This window comes from Nycticebus coucang, chromosome 13 (genome assembly GCF_027406575.1).
Source record: "Nycticebus coucang isolate mNycCou1 chromosome 13, mNycCou1.pri, whole genome shotgun sequence".
Lineage (NCBI taxonomy): Eukaryota > Metazoa > Chordata > Mammalia > Primates > Lorisidae > Nycticebus > Nycticebus coucang.
In genome coordinates this window covers 75,356,614-75,379,655 of record NC_069792.1, presented here as the reverse complement: position 1 = coordinate 75,379,655, position 23,042 = coordinate 75,356,614, and the positions used below count along the sequence as shown (strand labels likewise).

The 23,042-nt window shown below is 32.6% G+C and overlaps 1 protein-coding gene across 3 annotated transcripts in view; it reads left to right on the top strand.

Moving 5' to 3' along the window:
* Positions 1-23,042, top strand: part of CSMD3 (CUB and Sushi multiple domains 3) — a 1,164,849-nt gene that overhangs the window by 137,161 nt on the left and 1,004,646 nt on the right. For all 3 annotated transcript variants that reach the window (XM_053559351.1, XM_053559349.1, XM_053559348.1), the window contains exon 3: positions 11,110-11,222. In XM_053559351.1, coding sequence (XP_053415326.1) covers positions 11,110-11,222 — 113 coding nt within the window. The remainder of the gene's footprint in view (positions 1-11,109; positions 11,223-23,042) is intronic.

Here is a 23,042-nt window from a genome sequence, read left to right as displayed (position 1 = left end):
AAAATACTTCAACAGAATGAAATAGTTCATAACAGCATAAAGAGTAATTTATGTGTAACAGCATTAAGAGTAATTCTTTAACCAGTTGTTCCTGTAAATGTTTGTATCTGACCTATGATTATTATTTTAACATAGCATATTAATTGACTGAATGATTTAGCATTTGACTAGAAAAATAATCATCTTATAAAACTAAATTAATTCATAAATTATGTCTGAATTCATTCACAAATTAGGCAGAAAAGTCACTGCATGCACGTTCTATGTCACTGAATTCTCATATGAATATTTTTCTTATAATGTATTCTAATAAAGACAGATTGCATTTTTGTTTAACCTAAAATGAAAAAGGGCTTTGGATGCTATGTTTTTCATTAGTTATATGAATAGATGCACCTACACACACACACACACACACACACACACACACACACAAAGAGATCATTTCAAGGGCAGTGGCAACATTTTTCTAAGTTGTTTTGGGCACAAAGAAGGTCATTAATGGCGATTTGAATCTTGTAATAGTAGTTGTCAATTCTCAATCACTTCTGTCTAATAGCTTTATGAACACAACATTGAATTCAGAAAAATTAATCTCTGCTTTCCCAAATTTTAGAAAAGCTAGATTAAATGGTATAGTATTTTTATCAAAACATCTTAATTATTGACATCATAAAGCCTTATTCATAATCTCCAATGGTAGCCTTCTATGTACTTTCTGTAACATAATATACCTCTCTTCTAAATATTTTTAAACCTACAACACCGGTGAGTGTCATAGAACCTCAAATATTACCAAAAGTTTTAGGATAAACAAATTATGATTTGCCTTCATCATGGAACACATCACAAAGAAAATAGCTTATGTATACATCTATTATGTATTATGTCATGACATAGATTGTATATGCAAACCCTTTAATGCCTAGAGAAAATTAACAGAAGACATTTCACACTTCTAAATTTTATGTGTGTGTGTTTGAAATGCATAGAGAGTAAGATAAGTCATTTACATTTCATATTTTGCTAAATCTAAGAGGTTCTCTGTTAGTAGTACATTTCTTGAAAATAAAAGGAACTGTACATTTTGAGTTTAACTCCTGTTGCTGTAGGTTGACTAAGTACGTCAAACAGATAGTTGTCAATATGGAGAAAGTAGAGTATGCATTTGTAGGAACATGTGTTTTCTTTTCTTTTCTTTTTTTTCTTACTGAATATAGAGGACCCAGAAAGAAATACATTCAAATTCACATGTTAAAGTATGTTTAATACTGTCTGAGAAATATCTTTGACATGCACCCTCAAAAGGAAGGCAGGACTTATCAGAGGAAACCACTTGACTCAATCTCAAGGCATCTAAGTTCCAAAAGACTTTGTTTCTTAGTATTTCTCTCCCTCTCTCCCTCTCTGCCTTCCTGATTGAACACCACTATCCATGCTGTCATCTCTTTGTTAGTCATACTTTTGACTTAAATTTACCTTAAGTAAATAGCATGTGATGAGTATTTGCTAATTGTCTATCCGAAACGATCAAAAGAGTTAGGAATGCTAAATTTTGCAAAAAAATAGTAAACAACCTGGTAGAGCATAATAGCATATACTTGAAGAAAGATTACATTAGATTGAAACACTTCAAGTTTGTTAGAATTGTCAATAATTGGGTGCGCAAGGAAAAAACTCTGATTGGTATGTGAAAGGACTTTTTAAATTCTCAGACCTGTCATCTTTGTCAGAAGTGGATAGCAGCAGCACCAAACACTGCCGTAGGCTTGCTAAATTCCAGGTATTTTTCCAAGTGATGTACTTGTATTAATTTATTTAAATTAGACAGGGACTTAAGGAGTACATACTATTTTCATCTACATTTAGCAAGTGAGGAAACAGAAAGAGAAAAAGGTAACCTAACTAATGTCACACAATAGTAAATAGAAATATTGAAATTGATATTCCAGCCTGGGAATTATCACTGAATGTGTTTTTCAGAATCGGATGAATCCTGGGTAGGGTCATCATCAAAATAAATATGCCCAAACTAATATTATTCATTATGTGTCAGGCACTGTGGCAAGTTTTTAAAATAATTATCACAAATAATTTTCATAACATAAATATGGATAATTTTAAATATTTACCTCATTTTATCTAGTTTCTGGGATAAAATAACTTACTTAATATCAAACAGCTAGTAAGCAGTAAAATACACATTTTTTCAATTGCATATTCTAGAATACAACTCACTGTTGTCAGCGTCAACTTCTAAAGATTCCACAGCTTACTAAAACACATTCACTAGCATTTGCAGGAGTTTATGCGAGCTGTAAACATTACACGATAGATTTAAACCTCTGAAATGGATTCATTACCCAATAAAATTTTCCTGTACTTCCAGTTTTATCAGTTCAACTAGTCTGCCTTTTAAACTATAGTCACTTACAGCCCTAAATATCAATAAATTGATGGGAAAAAGAAAAGAAAAGTGGGCATTTTAGAAGTTTTGAGGTATGAAGTATTTGCAGTAGTAAAAGAACACATTGGAAAAGTTGATTTTTTAAGGAAATTTCTAGTAATATATTACTAGAAATAACAAATTGATCTTGACGAAACTGCAGTGTCACTGTAAGGAATACATTTTATAGAAATATGATGATTCCAGATATACTGTGTTAAGAGTATTGTTAAGCTATTTTTTTTTAAAAAAAGAAAATGTTTTCTCCATTGGGTACTGGTTTTATAGTCCTGTGCATGCCCCAAGTATCAGAAAATTAAAAAAAAAAAAGAAGAAGAAGTAGAAGAAAAGAAAAGAAAAACTTGAATACTACAAGCAGGGAAATATTGAAGAACAGGAATTTTGTGTTTAAGGCTGGAGTATAAAATCAGTGAGAGCCTTCAATGATTTTCAGGAAATGAACACTGTGTAGGAAAATGTGTTAGGGAAATACCAGATGAGCTCAGTTGTTACATAAACATAATGGTTGTTTTTGACAAGAATAGTGATAAGCCAATGGGTAAAGTTCAACACCTGCTGAACCTCATGTACCTACTTTCCAAGACATATGAGAGCTTATACTTTTATTCATATTCCAAGTCTTATGGAAGTGTGTCATTGGCAAAAATCTAATAGGAAACACTATTGACAAAGCGAGGTACCCTGTTTCCCCGAAAATAAGACAGTGTCTTATTTTAAGGTGTGCTCCCAATGATGTGCTAGGTCTTATTTTCAGGGGACTTCTTATCTTTCCTGTAAGTAGGTCTTATTTTCGGAGGATGTCTTATTTTCGGGAAAACCGGGTAGTCTGGTGAGTGTAATTCCAAGATTTACAAGCTCTTCAATGACGTGAGGATAATAGAAAAGAGTAGAAATGAGTGTTGGTCGCCTACATTTCTGTCTATATCATATCCATGTCTACATAATCCCTTTTCCTATCTCTGTGTGTGTGTGTGTGTGTGTGTGTGTGTGTGTGTGTGTGTGTGTGTGTAGTTACCTATTTCCATTTTCGTATCTAGGGCTATACCAAGTACATGTTGCCAACACACCAAATTTACCTTTCTCACAAATGATGTTTCTTTCTGGAATTTTATATTTGTTAGATGCTCAGCTGTTTTATGCTCAATAAATGATATAATTATTCAAATGTTGCCATAACCATCCTTTCCTTTAATATTACTAGGACTGACATTTTGTCACAGCCATGAATTATTGCGCTGTGCTTCACGGACCAAATATCAATAGCGTATGCATGATTTACTTTTACAGAACAGCCAATTACTTTAAATATCATCTTGTTCCTGTGGTTTCCTGTTCATTTTGCTATTAAATAGGTTAATAGAGTGTTTCGGCCAAGAGTTCCCTGTATATATCTGGATCATTTTTAAGAACTGGTGAACTAAGGTAAAATTGTAAGATATTTTATGTCTAACAATCTTGCTGTTAGTAATCCTAAATCACTGTGATTGTGCTAAAATAAAATCATTTTCAATTTATCTTAGCAATGGAAGGACGCAGAGTACAGAGGAAGGGACAATGGATTTTCACATCGCTAACGAAACTAACATTTAATGACAAAATGCACAATTATTGCACATGATTCTCTTATTTAATATTCACAGAATCTTAGGATTTAGGTAATATCACCACTTCTGTTTTTAAATAAAGCACTCTTTCTCTCTCTCCCTGCCCCCCTTTCTCTGTCTTTCAACCTCTCATTCCTTCCTCTCTCCTTTTCTCTCCTCTCTTGCTCTTCCTCCCTCCATTTCTGTTTTTCTCCTATTTCATTATCATTAATAACATGCTTAAATCACATTCTAGTTCAACAATATGGAATGTATACTCATTTTTTAAACAAAATATAGTGTTTAATATTTTCATCAACTGAGAGATATTTTAAATTTATATACATATTTTAAAGTCCTTTAATTTTTCTGTTAAAGATAATATGAATCCAGTCATTCCTGATCCTCAACTCTCCTAGAAGGTTAAAGTAGTATTTAGATAATAAGACAGGTATCATTCGAATTCACTAACTCTGATGCTTTAAGACTTTCCATCACATTAAATTGTAATAGAACGTGTTAATTCCCATTCATTGGGAAAAAATTCTTAAACATACACCTTATTTGAAGAGCATGTGCATTAACATTTTAAATGGATTTCTTGCAATTAAATTTTCTATCAATTTTGAATTGATTACCAATTACTTTAGTACTCATATTAGTTATTGATATAGATATGTTAATTATTTAATTCTAGTTACTCCTTGTAGTATTAAACATTGTTAATGATTATGAATTTTTTTAAGAGGAAATGTTTCAAGAATGTTTTCATCCAAAATGAGTCATGAAAAGTGACAGCATCACATGCCCCATTTGTCTGATCTTTCAAATGTACAATAGTCCCTTATGAGTCTCTTGTGTGGGGGTCACCCATAGCTCAGTGGTTAAGGCACCCACCACGTGCACCTGGACGGGTAGTTTCGATTCCGGCCCAGGCCTGCTAAACAAAAAAAAATAGCTGGGTGTTGTGGCAGGCACTTGTAGTCCCAGCTACTAGGGAGGCTGAGAGGCAAGAGAACCACTTGAGCCCAAGAGTTTGAGGTTACTGTGAGCTATGACACTATAGCACCCTACAGAGGGCAACAAAGTGAGACTCCATCTCAAGAAAAAAAATAATAATAAGAGTCTGTTGTCTAGTATAATACAACATACCAACAAATGATTGCAGATGAATGTGGAAAGGAGGACAGGTACTGTAACTTAGAAACTATTAAATGGAAGATGGAAAAAATAAGGTAAAACATTGCCAGATGAGAAAACGTACTGGAAAAATAGCCATAGACCTCCAGTCCTGGCTCGTAACAAAGTATTAACCAAATAAAGAAAATGTGAAAAATGGAGGAAATTCTTTGAATTTTCAAAGAAGCTATTTGTATTCAAAATAAATTATTGTTCTTAAATCTGAGATTACTTGTATTTTTGAAAGTCAAATTTAGAGTGAGAGAAAATGGTGATTGTTGTCATGGCACAAAACAAAGTTACTACTTAGAAGAATTAATATATTTCAATTCTTTATTAGACCCTTTCTCTAAATTTTTAATTTTTATTAAAAATATGCTAAGGAAATTTACAGTGCATGATTCTAGAAATATCATGTTACCCTGACATTTCTGTTTGCTAATAGTATTTACTTTTTCTGTTGGGAAATATCTTTGCTAAGCACTTATGATCTTTGCTATAAGGTAACAAAAACTGCAAAAGACGATGGTTCCCCATTGCCCTCCTGACCTTTAATTCAATGACTCTATAATCATGACACAGTTCTTACCTGCCTTAACTAATTAAAGTTCTGCCGTGAATAAAATCATGTTACTTATTCCAAAAACTTGTGAGGAGACTTATATGGGCATTGTGTAGAAAGAAAAATGAATTGGAAATGCCTTATGCCTTTATAGAAAAATTATTTTCCCCACAGGAAAATCATAGGAAGGAAAGCTGAGAATATGAGACTGAAATTATGAATTTATATCCTTGCTCCAATGCCTACCAGATGCATGAATTTAAACAATTTAGTGATTATTTTTGAGGTGTCATTTATTCAATCATAAATCAAGGAAATTCACTTGGACTCTAGTCTCTTTTCAAAGGAACGTGAAAGGCCATTCAGTATGCAATTTTATCATACATCAATGTAAAGAAAATATAATTGATAACTGTTCAAACGACATATACAAAACTCTAAATTTTATAAATATTTGAATCTGTACAAATGATTCTGTAGAAAAAAATTATGCCCATTTATAAAACATTATGTTCTAATATTACCTAGAAAATATGTTAGAGCAAGGGGAAAATATATATGTTTAAATATTATAAATGTATAATTCATATTTTAAAGATTAAAATTATATTAGCTTTACCTGAAATGAGTTTTAAAATCACAATACTTACATATGGAAAGATATTTCAAAGAGATGCACACGAGATATATAATCTCTCTTTAATTGTTGAAGTTGAGATGGAGAAATAATATTCTGTCTGAACAAGAGTCTCTATGTCAACTAGGCAGATTTTCTTAACAATTGAAGTAAACTGTTAGAAGAAAAAGATTCTTTTTTGGTTTGAAAAAGAAAAGTGTTCAGATGGCATCAGCCTTCTCCTACCACTTCAATTTATTAATGAAATAGGCATTTCCCGAGGGCCGCTAACATAACATGCACTACGGAAACAGTGACAGCAGAACAGGGAGTCTAACTACTGAGTTCTTGAAGCTTAGTATTCAAAGGAGAAATAGAGATGCTTATTAAATAACAGTGTCCATAAAATTACTAAACTAAGTTTTTAATAAATGAGTCTTTTTTCCAAATCAATCATGCAATGAATTACGAGAGAAAATACAACATGTTATCATAAATCTTCAAGATACAATTGTCATATGAAAATAGATATAAAAACTTATGTCTTCTTCACTTGTGTATTGAACTGAAAAACACAACAAATCTCTCATCAGACGGCACACTGCTCCATGCTGATTATTTAATTATAATTACAGAAAACTAGCTTGGGCTAAAAGTGAAAAATTCCTCACATCTTTCACTACTATCTTGAATAACTTAGTGATAATGGTGCTGTAAATATTGCCTAAAAATATTACATTGTTATAATATTCCTGAGTAAAAATGTGCAATTGTATATCTAATAATGTCTTTGTTAATGTGTGCAGTATATTTCAAATATTTAATGTTTCAATTTAATGAATTTGTCAAGCAATGAGATGCTAACCAGGTGTTAATCATTCTGCAAAGTTCCTTTTGTCATGTATCGTAACACAGCCAACAATTCCAGGGATTATTGCAGGGGCATCTTCGGAAGGCCATTATTCACGACATAATATCAAAAGTAATATCATCATAAACCGATAATGAAATAGATAGACTTTGAGACTGTCGTGTTTTCAAAACCATCTGTCTTTTCTTTTCCTGACAACATTCTTCATTCATTTGAGAAGAAATACTCTAAATATTTAAAGGGAGAACTATTTTATTTTCACATCAATATGTTAAGAAGTGAAGTTGAAAAACATCTAGAAAATTGTTTATTTAACAACCTCCTAGCTACTCCTTGACCCAAATAGGTTATAGCACATGGCAAAAGGAACTTTGCATGCAAAATTAAGGTTACAGAAGTAAAGATAGGGAAGCAGCTGGATTATGCTTTGGGGCATAATCTACTTACTTTAGCCCTTAAAAACAAAGCGCTCTCTTGAGCTGGAGGCAAAAGAGGCAGCAGCATGTACTTGAGGGAAAGGGGAAGACAGAGATTAGAAGAAGGACTCGGGCTGCCATTACTTGTTCTGAAGATAGAAGAAAAGAAGGAGGTGGGAGGCGCAAGACAGGGAGTGCAGTCAGCCTCCTACACTCGGGATAACCCCACATCAAGAGCCAGCAAGGAAACAGGGACCTTCCTTTGTTCCATCCTACAAATGCTTGGAACTGAATTCTAGCAACATCCTTACATGGAAGTGGAAGTTGATACTGCATGACCCTGAGCCTTCAGTCCTTCCACACCTACATTTCAGCCTGTGAAACTCTAAGGCTCTAAGCAAAGATCCAGCTGAGCGATGCTTTGCCCAGTTCTACATGTCTGTGAGGTTATAATGGGTTAAATGTATGGCAACTTTGATCAGGACTAGGAAAATAATATACATATAATAAAAGTATTTTTAACATTTGACTTATAAAGCTTTTGGGATATACAACCTTTTGGCTTCTCTGTGTCACAATGGAAAAAGAAGAGTGTCTTGGGCCGCACATTAAGTACACAAACACTAGTGAGCAGATGAGGAAAAAAAAAAGTCTGCGCACAATTTTCATAATATCTACCACCACAAATAAGCAAAAATGTCCTCATATTATTCACATGTGGCCCCCGGGGTTTGACATCCTTGTACGTCTGACTATACTGCAAATCAGATATACACTTATAAAATACACACTGTGTATACAGATATACACTTATAAAATATAACTGGAGATACACTATGTGTTCATAATTTGAGATATTCTTCCAACAAAGGCCAAATAAGAAATCAAGACAGGAAGTTTGAAAACAATTTCATTATGCTCCTTGTAGGATGTAGCTTAGGTAGTAAGAAGAAAAATGAAAGCTTTAGGACTTAAGTACTCTAGAGGCTAGAGAAGCTGTTACAAAATGTATCAGAAAAGACTTTCACAAGGATATTAATGAAAGCACATTGAACAAATTACAAACATGCCACAAGTGTTCACTGATACTATAAGGAATAAACAAATGGTAGTATGTTTATGTAACTGATTCCTATAGAGAAGCAGCCCTTGTAATTTAGTACATGGACGCATGAGGCTCCTGAGACATTTTCAGGGTATCCACAAGGTAAAAAGTATTTCCATAACAAAACTGAGATATTATTCACCTTTTTTTTAGGCATTGGCATCTGCCTTCAAGGTACAAAAATAGTGGTGGGCAAATGTCCTTGTGCTTTAGCATAACGCAATTAGTGATCTCAAGTGAGTACCAGTGGTCTTCAGTTGTCATATTCTTTATTGCCACACATTTCCAATGTAAAAAAAAAAATTCCAGTTTTACTTCAAAAATTCCTTGTTGAAGCTATAGATAATAATTTATTTCACTAAATCTCCATTCTATGGGACTCTTCTTTTTCCATGATCATGTGACAAAAAGTAAAGCGCACAGGGTGGCGCCTGTGGCTCAAAGGAGTAGGGTGCCAACCCCATATGCCAGAGGTGGCAGGTTCAAACCCAGTCATGGCCAAAAACTACAAAAAAAAAAAGGAAAGCACACAAAAATTCTGCTTTTGCCTATAATCAGTGACATTATTGCTATACAATCCACTTTTTTAGTGGAATGCTCCTTTTACTTAAAATAATAACTGTAACCATAGCACTCTGGGCTGGCAAGGCAGATGGATTGCAGAAACTCAGGAGTTCGAGACCAGTCTGAGCAAGAATAAGACCCCAACTCAGTATTTGGAAGATCTCTACAACCCTGTGAAGCAACATCTTTCAGATGACCAATGCTTGATGGTTAAGAAAAAAAGAGTGCATGGGTAAAAAAGATTTATAATAAGGACAGGTGGATTAATGGTTTTCAGTATTACAGAGTTTTAAAACAGTATCTGTTAATATTTGTAAATAGTTTAGAATTCAACATTGCAACTAACTTGTCATGTGTTTGTAGAGTACCCAGGAAGAAGTACCCACATTTAACTGCAAACGCTATCAGAATACTAGCTAAAATACCAACTAAATGAGGTCAGGTGTTTTTCCCATCCATCAATTAAAACAACACATTGCAAAACAGTGAATAAAGACAGATATGAGATTCTGGGAACTTTCTACTAAGGCAGACATTAAGGAGATTTATTTTTTAATGCAATGCATTCTTATTTATTTTTTTTGCTGTTGTTTTGGAAAATGTTAATGCATACTAAAATATAATTTGTGTCAACATGTAATGGGTTTATTCTCATTATTTGAAAATTAAGTAATAAATGTACACTTTAAAATTATCCTAGTTTTGCATTTAATAGGGGAATATATTGATAGATTTATGCCATAGCTTGTCTTATTTTTTAGAGTATATGCCATAGCTTATCTTATTTTTTAGAGTATATTTTTTAGAGACAAACTTGAGAACTGCTACTATACAGCATTGAAAATATATAGTAATTTCAGAGAAGTTAATCCTACACATATAGTATTAGGCAAAAATAGCAATATATAAAAGCAGTATTGTTCTTTTTATACAATTCTTATATATTAATAAATAAAAAGGTATAACAACTTCAAATGGGAAAAGAACATAAAAAGAAATAAAAAGTAAAAAAAGTATTTCCATTCTTTTTTTAAAAATTGTATTTTATTAATGTATTCTTTCTTATTTCTGATTTTCCTCATCTTTAGAAGTGTATCAAATATAAATGGCCTCATATATTCAAGCTTATATTTTTATGCAATATATTATTAGAAAAATAAGTAATAAATTAGAATCAAATACATGAGGTAAATGTTTATTACATAGACATATGAAGTTTTAGCATAAAAGTAATTTTGCACTATTCATTTTAGTAGAACATACTGCAATTTTGGTATATGATAAAACAAAATCACTTGTCAATTGCAGGCATTTCAGTTTTAATATTTCATATGTAGATAATATGTCTTCTTTGATTATTACATTTAACTACATATTTCCACTCTTTTTGTATAAATATTCAGTTGTTAAAACTAATGGCATAAAATATGCACAAATATATACTTTCAGAAATTTTCATCTTCCCAAGTTTGAATTAATATTTTATGTAGATGATATAAGGGATATATATATATAATAAATAGTAATTCACATAAATGTATATAAATAAATGTTTATTTACATGTACTTTAAATGTACATGCACAAAAGTCATTGTTTTTGATGAATGACTTCTGATCATGTCATAAATACATACACATATACTCACGATAAGCTTGAGGCTTTGATGACATGACTTCTAGTCCTCCATAAATTCTACTACGTAAAATGACTCTGTCTCCAACAATAAATTCCCTTTTGTTTTTAGGTTAACAGGATTCCATCTGCCACCACCAGTGACGAGTACCAAATCTGTGTTCTCACTACGTTTGACCAGTGATTTTGCAGTTAGCGCGCATGGCTTTAAAGTCTATTATGAAGGTAAGTGATGGTGCTATGAAAGAAATAACTGGTGAGTTTATTGTACACAAGCAAGAATTCTCCAAGAATGGGTCAATGGTAAAAGATTCAACATGAAAAATGTGATACTTCATTATTGTATCTCAAATCTTATCCCGGATTCATCTAATTATTAATCATTCATGTAAAATAAAATGTTAGTGGATTTAATGTTTTTTGTCCATGTCATTGGCACAGGAAAATCTTTTCCTTAGATATTTGGAGGTGAGACCATGAAATTACCACAAGGTTGAGGATTAACAAAAGTAAATTCAAATGTGAGAGTAACAGGACTTTAGACCAGATCGGTGATTCAGGCATCATAGATTCTACCCTGTGCTCTGATTGTCTACTAGAAGGCAAACTAGTAAACCATCTTTCTAAAATTAAAGTTAAGAGAAAAAAATCCAGAAGGAGAAAAGAGTTGGAATCTTCCATTTCTACGACAGCATTTCCAGGAAGACAGATCTATAATCCCTTAAACACAGAAAAACGAACAAACAAAAAAACTAAACTAAAATGCTCTTAAAACTGAAGGGTTATTTTATTTTTTTCCCATAATCGTTTGATACAAATTAATTTGACATTGAAAGTTGATATGAACATGGGAGGTCATTTGTAATGTTTATTTAAGATTGTAAATCTTAGTTCAGACAATTTATATATGGAAAAATTGTTTTCTATCGGAATAGAGTCCACCTCTGCTGAGGGGTTAACATGTACACAATCTGCATGTGTTTCGTTTTTTAAAATATGATTGCAATAACATTTATGAAGGCAAAGCAATTTATTCATGAAGATTTAAGATAGAAATAATGGATTTGTAATTTGTTATATATATGATTTAGCAATAAAATATCTACCTAATTTAGGAAAGAGTCATTCTTTTACTGAGAGGAAGATTATATCAGATTTGAAATTTATTACCCCCAAACTATAGTACCAGCATTCATCATGAAAGGTCTAGTACTGTCATAAAGTTATACATAAACAGTATTAGGGCAGTTACTTTCTAAAGCATATAATAATTCAAAATATGATACATTTAAGGAACACTAGAAAATAATTATGTATAAAATAGAACTGGTACAGTGTAAAGGTTAACATTTTTGTAGGTATAAAAAGTTTTAAAGATTTTTTTCATCTGGTGTTACTTTTATCACTAGGAAAGAAATATCCTCTAGCAAATAATTGAATAAAAATACTTATTCTGTTTTATACCCAAAATAACATCACATAGCAGCAGTTTTGAGCACTATTTTCTACCTAATACGTTTCTGAACTGCCTTTTGACTAGCAGAGGAGGATGAATTCTAAGACTTACTTTTATCCATTGTGATAGTAATAATCATTATTTTTCCAAGGAGCTTTCATGATGGTTGAATATTTTTAATCTTGGCAACTTAATTCATAGTTTAAAACTCCACAACTGCAAAGGTTTAATTTTAAGGTATAATTTTGGCAATAATGAAGAAGGAGTTCGTAATGCAATCATTTTCTATGGAGGGCTCTTTAATAGAATGACTGTATTCTCTTCACAAAAACAAAAAGATTTTTTTAAGGCTAGTTTATTCTTTTAGTAAGTACTATGAATATTCAAAATGTACTTAGGAATTATTCTGTTGGCCTTTTTTTGTTTTCACTGTCAGGTTTTATGGATCCATATTTAAAAATATTTTGATAGCTCCCCATATATGTACATGTACAATTTAAATTTTGATCCATTGTTTTTGCTTCAGAGCAAATGAATTCATATATTATATAACACTTAAATGTATGTTCATGATGTTGTAACTTAACATTTAAGATCCTAGTCAGGTATCTGAAGGATGGGTTACCATGCTGCTCAATCTTGGGGTATGGCTTTAATAACTTAAAAGAAAGAAAAACATATTATCTCACGGTTCTATAGATCAAAATATCCTGGCTATCTGTGCTGCTTTCTCTTCTCAGAGTCTCACAAGGCTAAAATAAAAATGTTGGTAGATTGGGCTCTTATCACAAGGCTTTGGGAAAAATGTATTTCGCCATCTGTTCAGACCATTGCTAGGATTCTGTTCCTCGAGGTTGTGGGACTGAAATCCCTGTTCCCTCACTGGCTACCAGCTGGGGGCTGTCCATATCTCTTACATATTTCTTTCCTCTCTGCACGTGGACTCTAATATCTTAGAGGCAGAAAGTGGTGCACTGAATACTTCTCACTCTGGGAATCTCTTTGATTTCTTTCTGGTATATCCATCTGTTGCCTTCTTCAGCACATCTCTGATTCCAGATGAGGACATTTCTCTGCTTTTAAAGGCCTGTGTGATTGGCTTGGATATCCTACCTCGATAATAGAAGTTTATCTATAGGGCGGCGCCTGTGGCTCAGTCGGTAAGGCGCCAGCCCCATATACTGAGGGTGGCAGGTTCAAACCCGGCCCTGGCTGAACTGCAAACCAAAAAAAAAAAAAAAAAAAAAATAGCTGAGCATTGTGGCGGGCGCCTGTAGTCCCAGCTACTCAGGAGGCTGAGGCAAGAGAATCGCTTCAGCCCAGGAGTTGGAGGTTGCTGTGAGCTGTGTGATGCCATGGCACTCTACTGAGGGCCATAAAGTGAGACTCTGTCTCTACAAAAAAAAAAAAGAAGAAGTTTATCTATCTTAAAGTCCTTAACTTAATTATATTTTCAAAATCCCTTTTGCCATATAACATAACATATGCACAAGTTATATATATATATATATATATATATATATATATATAGAGAGAGAGAGAGAGAGAGAGAGAGAGAGAGAGAAGAGGCATATATGTCTTGGACCAGCTACAAGCATTTATTCATTTAACTATAGCCTGTGATATTGTCAAAGCCAACTGGTATATCGTGAAGTTCAGAAAACTTAGCTTGAAATTTCAAAGGCTGTATCCCACCTCCCTGCAGTTTGGAGTCATATTTTTATTCCACAATTACCTCAAACCATAGCTCTGGACCCTATATCTATGCTACAGTAAATTTGATCTAATAATCTAGACATTTTCTCAAAGTTTATACTTGTATTTTTTTCAATATTGTTTCAAGATAATCCTAATGTTTGAGTCTCATTTCTTTTCATTTTATCCTCCCCTATACAATCACATATTAGTTATTTTCTTAACCTTTTTAAAAGTTTTCTAAGGCTGGTCTTGTGTATTAGACTTCATGAAATATCAATTTATTAGTGATCTCGTGCATTGATATGTGTTTATCAAACTGCCAACGAACCACACACATCAGATTCATCTAGAGCAGTGGTTCTCAACCTTCCTAATGCCGTGACCCTTTAATACAGTTCCTCATGTTGTGCTGACCCCCAACCATAAAATTATTTTCATTGCTACTTCATAACTGTAATTTTGCTACTGTTATGAATCGTAATGTAAATATCTGGTATGCAGGATATATTTTCATTGTTACAAAGGGTGGCGACCCGCAGGTTGAGAACCACTGATCTAGAGAACATATTAAAATGTAGAATTCATGTCCCCAGTTAACATATCCTGAATCAGACTCTGTACCAGGGTTCTAGAATATACATTTTTAATAAAAGGCCTACAGATCCTTATACTTACCAAGACTGTTAAATTCTGTTTGCTTTTTTCTCTCTCTGGAAGAAACTAAACCATTGTTTAGTTGTATAAAGAAGATGCAAAGAAAAATATTTGTTGAATTGTTATCCCTATAAGGATACTTACACTGGATGACATCCATGATGTTTCTAAATCTCATTTTTCTCATCCATAAAATTGAGGTAATAATTATTCTTACTTCATAGTGTTGTTAGGAATAAAATAATATATACAGAGTATCATATGAGCTTCTGACACAATAGGCATTCAATGAATAACAGGTATAATATTGATAATATTTTGATGTGTTTAAAAGAGTACTTACTTTTACGCAAAAGAATTTCAATTCTATGGGAGAAGATAAATTGATATGTATGTATATACATATATATATATATCTGTTTCAGAGTTAAAATTATTTTTCAAAAGAGGCTATTTGTTGGTCAGTCATTTTAATGAGAGATATTGAAGTGATCAAACATTGTGTGATGACACATTTCCAAACATAACAGATGAATCAACATAGAATTCAATATCATATTTCAGTAAGACTCTATTTGATATCAGGAAACCTTAAACATTAGAATAGGCTCCTTTTCTTAAATACTAACTCGGAATACCATAGCCCTCCCACCCCATATTTTTACTTCGAGGTTTCCAGTGAATGCCTGAAATCATGGAGACTCCTGAACTCTATACCTGGTGTATACAGTTTGTTCAATCTGATGAGAGACCACCACTAAGTGTCTTAGGGACAGGTGGATATATAAGTGCATATACAGTGTGGATGCTGGGCACAGGAATGATTCAACTCCTGGGCAGAGCAGAGTGGAAAGATTTCATCATGCTTTTCAGAACAGGCAGCAATTTAAACTTATTAATTGTTTCTTTCTAGAACTTTCTGTGTAATATTTTTGCACTAAGTTTTACCAAAGGTATCTAAAACTGAGGAAAGCAAAATTCCAGGTGGCAGTGGTGCAGAGGACTACTGTATTAGATTATCCTGCTGATTACATTTAATGATTTAATTAAAAGTATATTTAAAATGTGGGTGGTGCCTGTGTCTCAAAGGAGTAGGGCGCCAGCTCCATATGCCAGAGGTGGTGGGTTCAAACCCAGCCCTGGCCAAAAACTGCAAAAAAAAAAAAAAAAAAAAAAAGTATATTTAAAATATTTAGAGTTAGGCAAAAGAAACTACTTAAAATGTGAAGTTAAATAATCAACAAAATGTTTTATCTTTTCTTTATTTTAGTTTTTAACTTTTATGGATCCATACTAATTGTACATATGTCTGGTGTCCATAGGATATATTGGTAAGAGCATGCAGTGTGCAATGAACAAATTAGGACCATTGGGACAGTCATCATCTCAAACATTTACCATTTCCTTTTCTTGGAAGCATTTCAAATTCACTCAGGATTTATTTTGAAATATGCATTAGATATTGCTTAATATCGTTGCTGTATTGTGTAACAAACACTAGATCTCATTTTTTCTATATAACTGTATTTTTGTACCATTAACAAGCCCTTCTTCATCTCCCCTCCTCACTGGCCTTCTCAGCCACTGGTAACCATAATTCTACTCACTACCTCTATGTGCTTTAAAATGTACATGTAAAAAGAAAAAAATTAGATATTGATAATCTAGACAATTTTGCTCAATGCTAGATAAACTTTCCATGGAAAGTTTTCAGATGTAAAGTACATAGGTCTTTAAAAATCTTTTCAATAGTTAATTTTGAAGAGCCACTCAAAAGAACTAAAGAAAAATGTATATAATCTGTGTATGGGTATTTATTGAGCATAATCATTTTATAAACCATTTTTTACTTATATTTTCAAATCATCTTGGATTACAGAGTTCATATACCAAAAAGACCAAAATTCATGAAATTTCTATTGCAGTAACTTCTGAAGAATTTTATGTTCTTTCAGTTTCTGTTTATAACTTCTATAATACCATTTATAACATCTATATTCTTAATTGAATCAAATCATACATATAAAGTAATGGACAACTGCTTGAATATGATGTCTTTCCATATGATTCATGTTTTCCTCATCAATGGCAGTAAATTACCATAAAGTTCTACTCAATTTTTCCAAGCAGAATAGATAATTGCTGAAAGTAAGTTAGTCTATGATCTTCACAGATGCAATTTTCTGTTATTAAAATGTCTTTTAACCTAGTTTTGCCCATTAATTTAAAACTATAGAAGGTTATATTCCTACTTTGAAATATTGGTAGAGTTTAATAGCTCTTAAAAATTTATTGGAAATTCTTATTTTAGCTATGCAATTTTGTACTAAATTAAATTCATTCACATCCATTTAAGTATAAATAGAATGAATCATAGTTTATAGTTAGGTCTAAAATAAGTCGCCAAAGTGTATACGGTTTACAACAGTAAAATATAGTTTATAATTATTTATACTGGGATATAAATAATTAAATAAGGTCAATGCTTTGTTAAATTCTTCATCTTTATCACTTTGCTGTAATTATTTTTTGAACCTTTTTTTTGAAACTTTTTGAACTTGAAGCTCTGAGTTGTTAAATTTCTATGGAAAGTTTTCCCTGTGAATACCTAGCTGCTTATGTTTTTACCCTTTTATCATTATTATCTATCATACACTTGAATTTCTTCTGGTTATTTCCCAGAGTTTGTTTTATAGAACTTCGATTTCACATATTAGCGTTAAAAAGAATATAGTAAAAAACTGTTGTGTAAAAAACTAAATTTGAAAAACACTAATGTGTACTAAATTGAATAGTCACATAACTGTTTGTGAACACTTTGCGAAAATACAATTGATAAGATGCACTATTTGTGAACAAATAGTGGGCAGTGATGTCTTTCTAAATGAACCACACATGAGTCTGTAGGCTGTATGCCTGTCTTCTTCATACAAGTTTCTCTTCAAGTTCCACACTGAGATGAGATCACTTGTTCTTTTCTTGCTAATATGTTTGAGTTCTCTGTGAATTCTGGTTATTAAACCTTTGTCTAAGACATAACCTGCAAATATCTTCTCCCATTCTGAGGGCTCTCTGTTTGCTTTGCTTACTGTGTTCTTGGCTGTGCAGAAGCTTTTTAGTTTGATCAGATCTCAGTAATGTATTTTTGGTGTTGCTTCAATTGCCGGGGTGGTGGTGGGGGATTGTCCTCATGAAATAATCTCCCAGGCCAATTTCTTCAAGAGTTTTCCCTGCACTTTTTCCTAGTATTTTTATAGTTTCATGTCTTAAGTTTAAATCTTTTATCCAGTACAAAGAGAATTTATCCTAGTTAATGGTGAAAGGTGTGGGTCCAGTTTTAGTCTCCTACAGGTCATCAGCCAATTCACCCAGCACCATTTGTTAAATAGAGTCTTTTCCCCACTGAATATTTTTAATTGGCTTATCGAAGATCAAATGATGGTGCTCTTCATCCTTCATCATCAGAGAAATACAAATCAAAACCACTTTGAGATGTCATCTAACTCGAGTAAAATTAACCCACATCACAAAATCCCCAAACCAGAGATGTTGGCATCAATGTGAAGAAAAGGAAACTTCTGCACTGCTGGTGGGAATGCAAATTAATACATTCCTTTTGGAAAGATGTTGTGAAATCACTTAGGAATCTAAAAATAGACCTGCCATTCAACCCTGCAGTTCCTCTACTGGGTATATATCCAGAAGACCAAAAATCACTTTATAACAAAGATATTTGCACCAGAATGTTTATTGCAGCCCAAGTCATAATTGCTAAGTCATGGAAGAAGCCCAAGTGCCCACCGACCCAGGAATGGATTAATCATGGTATATGTACACCATGAAATATTGTGCAGCCTTAAAAAAGATGGAGACTTGGGCGGCGCCTATGGCTCAGTGAGTAGGGCGCCAGCCCCATATGCCGAGGGTGGCGGGTTCAAACCCGGCCCCGGCCAAACTGCAACAAAAAAATAGCCGGGCGTTGTGGCGGGCGCCTGTAGTCCCAGCTACTCGGGAAGCTGAGGCAAGAGAATCGCGGAAGCCCAGGAGTTGGAGGTTGCTGTGAGCCGTGTGACGCCACAGCACTCTACCGAGGGCGGTACAGTGAGACTCTGTCTCTACAAAAAAAAAAAAAAAGATGGAGACTTTACCTCTTTCATGTTTACATGGATGGAGCTGGAATGTATTCTTCTTAGCAAAGTATCTCAAGAATGGAAGAAAAAGTATCCAATGTACTCAGCCCTACTATGAAACCAATTTATAAGCACCCACACTTCTTTATGAAAGTTATAACCCAACTACAGCCCAAGATGAAGGGGAAAGAGGAGGGGAAGAGGAGGAGAGTGGGCAGGATGGGTGGAGGGAGGGTGATCGGTGGGACCAAACTTATAAGGGTACATGTTATATCTACTAAGTTTAGAATATAAATGTCTTAACACAATAACTAAGAAAATGTAGTGAAGGCTATGTTAACAGTTTTGTGAAAGTATTTTAAATTATATATAAAACCAGCACATTGTACCCCATAATTGCATTAATGTACATAGCTATGATTTAATAAAAAAAAAAACTAAATGTACCACACAAAATTCATGACGTAGTGTGGTTCCTGCTAAAAGCTATTTTGTAATATGGAATCTGTTTATATTTCACTTTCAAAGAGGCATAATAGTTTGTAATAAGTGAAAGATCATATGGTAACATATAATGGAATATGCTACCATTTTAGGAACAATTTATCATGGGTATAAACTAATATAGTAAAATATTATTATGTTATTTAATCTAGTAATATATTACTATATTATTTAATTTTATATTAAAGTAATATAAAAGAAATATAAAATTACCAATTAATTTTATGTATAATTGCTTTAAAATCTTTACTTTTTTGGTACCATGTAAAACATGATAAATTAGCACATGTTATACATAATAGTTATTTTAATGTCTGGCATTCTTTCAATGAATAATTTCATCACACATCAGTTAGATAATTCAATAACCAGTAATAGGCTCCGTGCCAATATAAGTGGCTAAGGCACCAGCCACATACTACCAGCCGTGGAGAGTTTGAATCCAGCCCGGGCCTGCCAAACAACTATGACAACTACAACCAAAAAATAGCCCGGCTTTGTGGCAGGCGCCTATAGTCCCAGCTACTTGGGAAGCTGAGGCAAAAGAATCACTTAAGCCCATGAGTTGGAGATTGCTGTGAGCTATGATGCCAAGGCACTCTACCCAGGGCGACAGCTTGAGGCTCTGTCTCAAAAAAAATAAGGAAATAAAATAACCAGTAATAGACAGAAAATAAATGAGACATAATCTTTAAAACCACTTCAAACACAGGGCATTTATTATGCCATATTGACTGTTTATGTGTGTGACTAATTAATACATTATGGGACTAAAATGCCTACCTTTAGCAAATTTGCTAAAAAATAATTTTCATATTTTTGCTCAGAATTATAAACATTCGGCTAATAACACTACCACAACTAAGAAACATTTATTGAGTGATTTTGATGTGTCAATCACAGTTATTTCACATAAATGATCTCATCTTTCAAAATTACATACAAAGTGGTAAAGACCAAAAATTTAACAAAGCATTGACTTTATGTATATCCCAGAGTGAATAATTGTAAACTGTATTTTACTGTTGTAAACTGTATAGATTTTGGAGCCTTATTTTAGACCTAACTATAAACTATGACTCATTCTATTTATACTTAAATGGATGTGACCAAATGTAATTTAGTACAAAATCGCATGGCTAAAATAAGAGTTGTTGATAATCCTGTAAATTAAAACAATGTGAAACATAAAAGATAAAACATATTCTCACATCCTTCATTTGTAACTTAACGTATTCTTTGCCTTTTTAAGTGCTTGACACACAACAGGAGAGTTACACTACTGGCTATTCTCTTTAGCTGTCTGTCAAACACGTTAATGAAAATTTATCCTTGAAAATATCAAATTACATTAGTGTTTTGTTTAATCTTAGAGGTTATTTCCAGCTCTTAAGCTTTAAAAATTTAAACTGTAGGGCCATGAAATTTAATGGAGAGCTTAAAATTTAAAATCATCAATTACGCTTCTGGCAAAACAGCTGAATTTCAGCCAGATACAATTACGTTATAAAATCACAGTTTTTAAATACAGTAGAACCTCTATATGGTGACCAGCTAAGGGGCTGTAACAAACTGGTCAATGTATGGAGGTGGCCAATACAAAGACCTAGGCTTCTTCCACTGTACTGGTTCATATCCTGTCTGTGAAAATTAGGTCAAGTTAAGGAGGTGGTCAGTGTAAGGAACTGATCAGCTATGAAGGTTCTATGGTAGTTTGCTAGCAATAAAGATTGAGTAGATTCATAAAAGAAGTTACTGAATTCTCATTCTTAAAGACTTTTAAGAATGAATGAGGGGAATTCATTTTGTATATCTACCTCCTATTTCAGCACATTCTTGGCATATTCCAGGAACTTAATAAATGATTTTAAAGCTCAGCTAATGCACAGCCTAGCAATTTGAATTAGTAATGAGGAAAGATCTATACATCTCCCACTTTAGAGAATTAAAACCCCAGTCAATGTGTTAAAAAGCAGACATTAACTACATTTAATCACTTAGAACTTGTGATGTTCAGAGATGTTTACATCAAATAATTATGGTTTAGAAAAAAAATTGGCCTTCTATTTCTACAACACTATAAATGATAGAGAAATTACCAATTTATTTTATGTATAATTTCTTTACAATATTTACTTTTTTGGATTAATAGCTTTTTGAAACATTTTAAAACTACGAATTACTCATGTAACACACACACACACAAACAAGCTGATCATGAAAAATCACTGAAGTCCGTGATGTATGACTTACATAAGCTTTGTGCTTCATATGGAAATGATAGGATGGCATTAAGGGTTTTATCTTTTCTCCAGAAATAGGATGATCAAACTTAGCATGTAATCCCTTTTCAAACAGAATTTCTTTCTTTTATGTGTGTTGCTGAATGTATCATTTCTGTCCACTTCTATATTTGATAAACTAATGAGACAACAGAAAAAAGAACAATTTTTATAAGCATGCTGGAATGAAATTTAATTGAGACAATGGTTAATTTATAAATCTAACTTTATGTCAGAGGTATTTTTCTGTTTTTCACACGAAGTCCATGCTTTGTGTAGTTGTTATAATTGATAGCACACAAATAGTGGTTTAAGGGTTCACTAGGAGCCTGGTTTAGAAATTAATTGGTGAATTTATTGTCCCCTTACCAAAAAGTATTAAATTGGTAAGAAGTAATTTAGTATTTATTGTTTGATTCTAAATATTATGGCATATCCTAGAAAATTAAATTTGAAATGGATTCCTCCTTATTTAAATAATTACTTTCTTTACTATACCACTTCATAATATCATTAAAAATAAAAATAAAAGAAATAAAATATGCAAATCAAATATTTCAATAAGCAATAATAAACAGCCTCAATCATTCTGATTTGATGGGTATATATGTGTGCGTATATAGGTATATACATATATACTATACTACATAGTAGATAAAATTTTTATTCATGAAGAAATAATTATGTCATCAAATTACATTATCAGTATTTAATATAGAATCGTCAGCTTTAAATTTGATTTTTAATTATTACCTCATACCACAAAGGACAACATAGGTTTACAAAATTCATTTAATATACAAATAAAAATTATATTTCCTATGTAGTATTATCTAAAATATTCTTCAGTTTTTATGTATGTTTCATACACGTCAAAGTAAGCTTGGTTTTTTAACAAATGTGAAAAGTTGCTATCAAAATCTTAATTAACAAGATAACAGAGAAAAGAACAAAATCTCAAAAGTAGGTTTTTCATTGGCCATAGGTGGAGGGGGAGTATCATTTTAGTTCTTGCAAAGTCATAATAACAGATTAAAGTAGGTGGGAATTAAATGATGTAAAGTTTGAAGGAATACAAGAAGCTAAATTAAGAGTAATTATAATAATAATTCATTTTGAAGAAAATGTTGATGGTTCCTTTTGTCAGGAAGTATGAATTTATCTCAAGTCATGTGTTGGGGGATTTTTAGAATTATTTGGGTAGATAAATGTTGATGAGTTATTGCTCTTTTCAATTGATGATTACATTAATGATAGGAATTCCAAGTGTCTAGGAAACATGATGATTTTTCTAAATCATTTTCTTCATATGTGTTTGCAT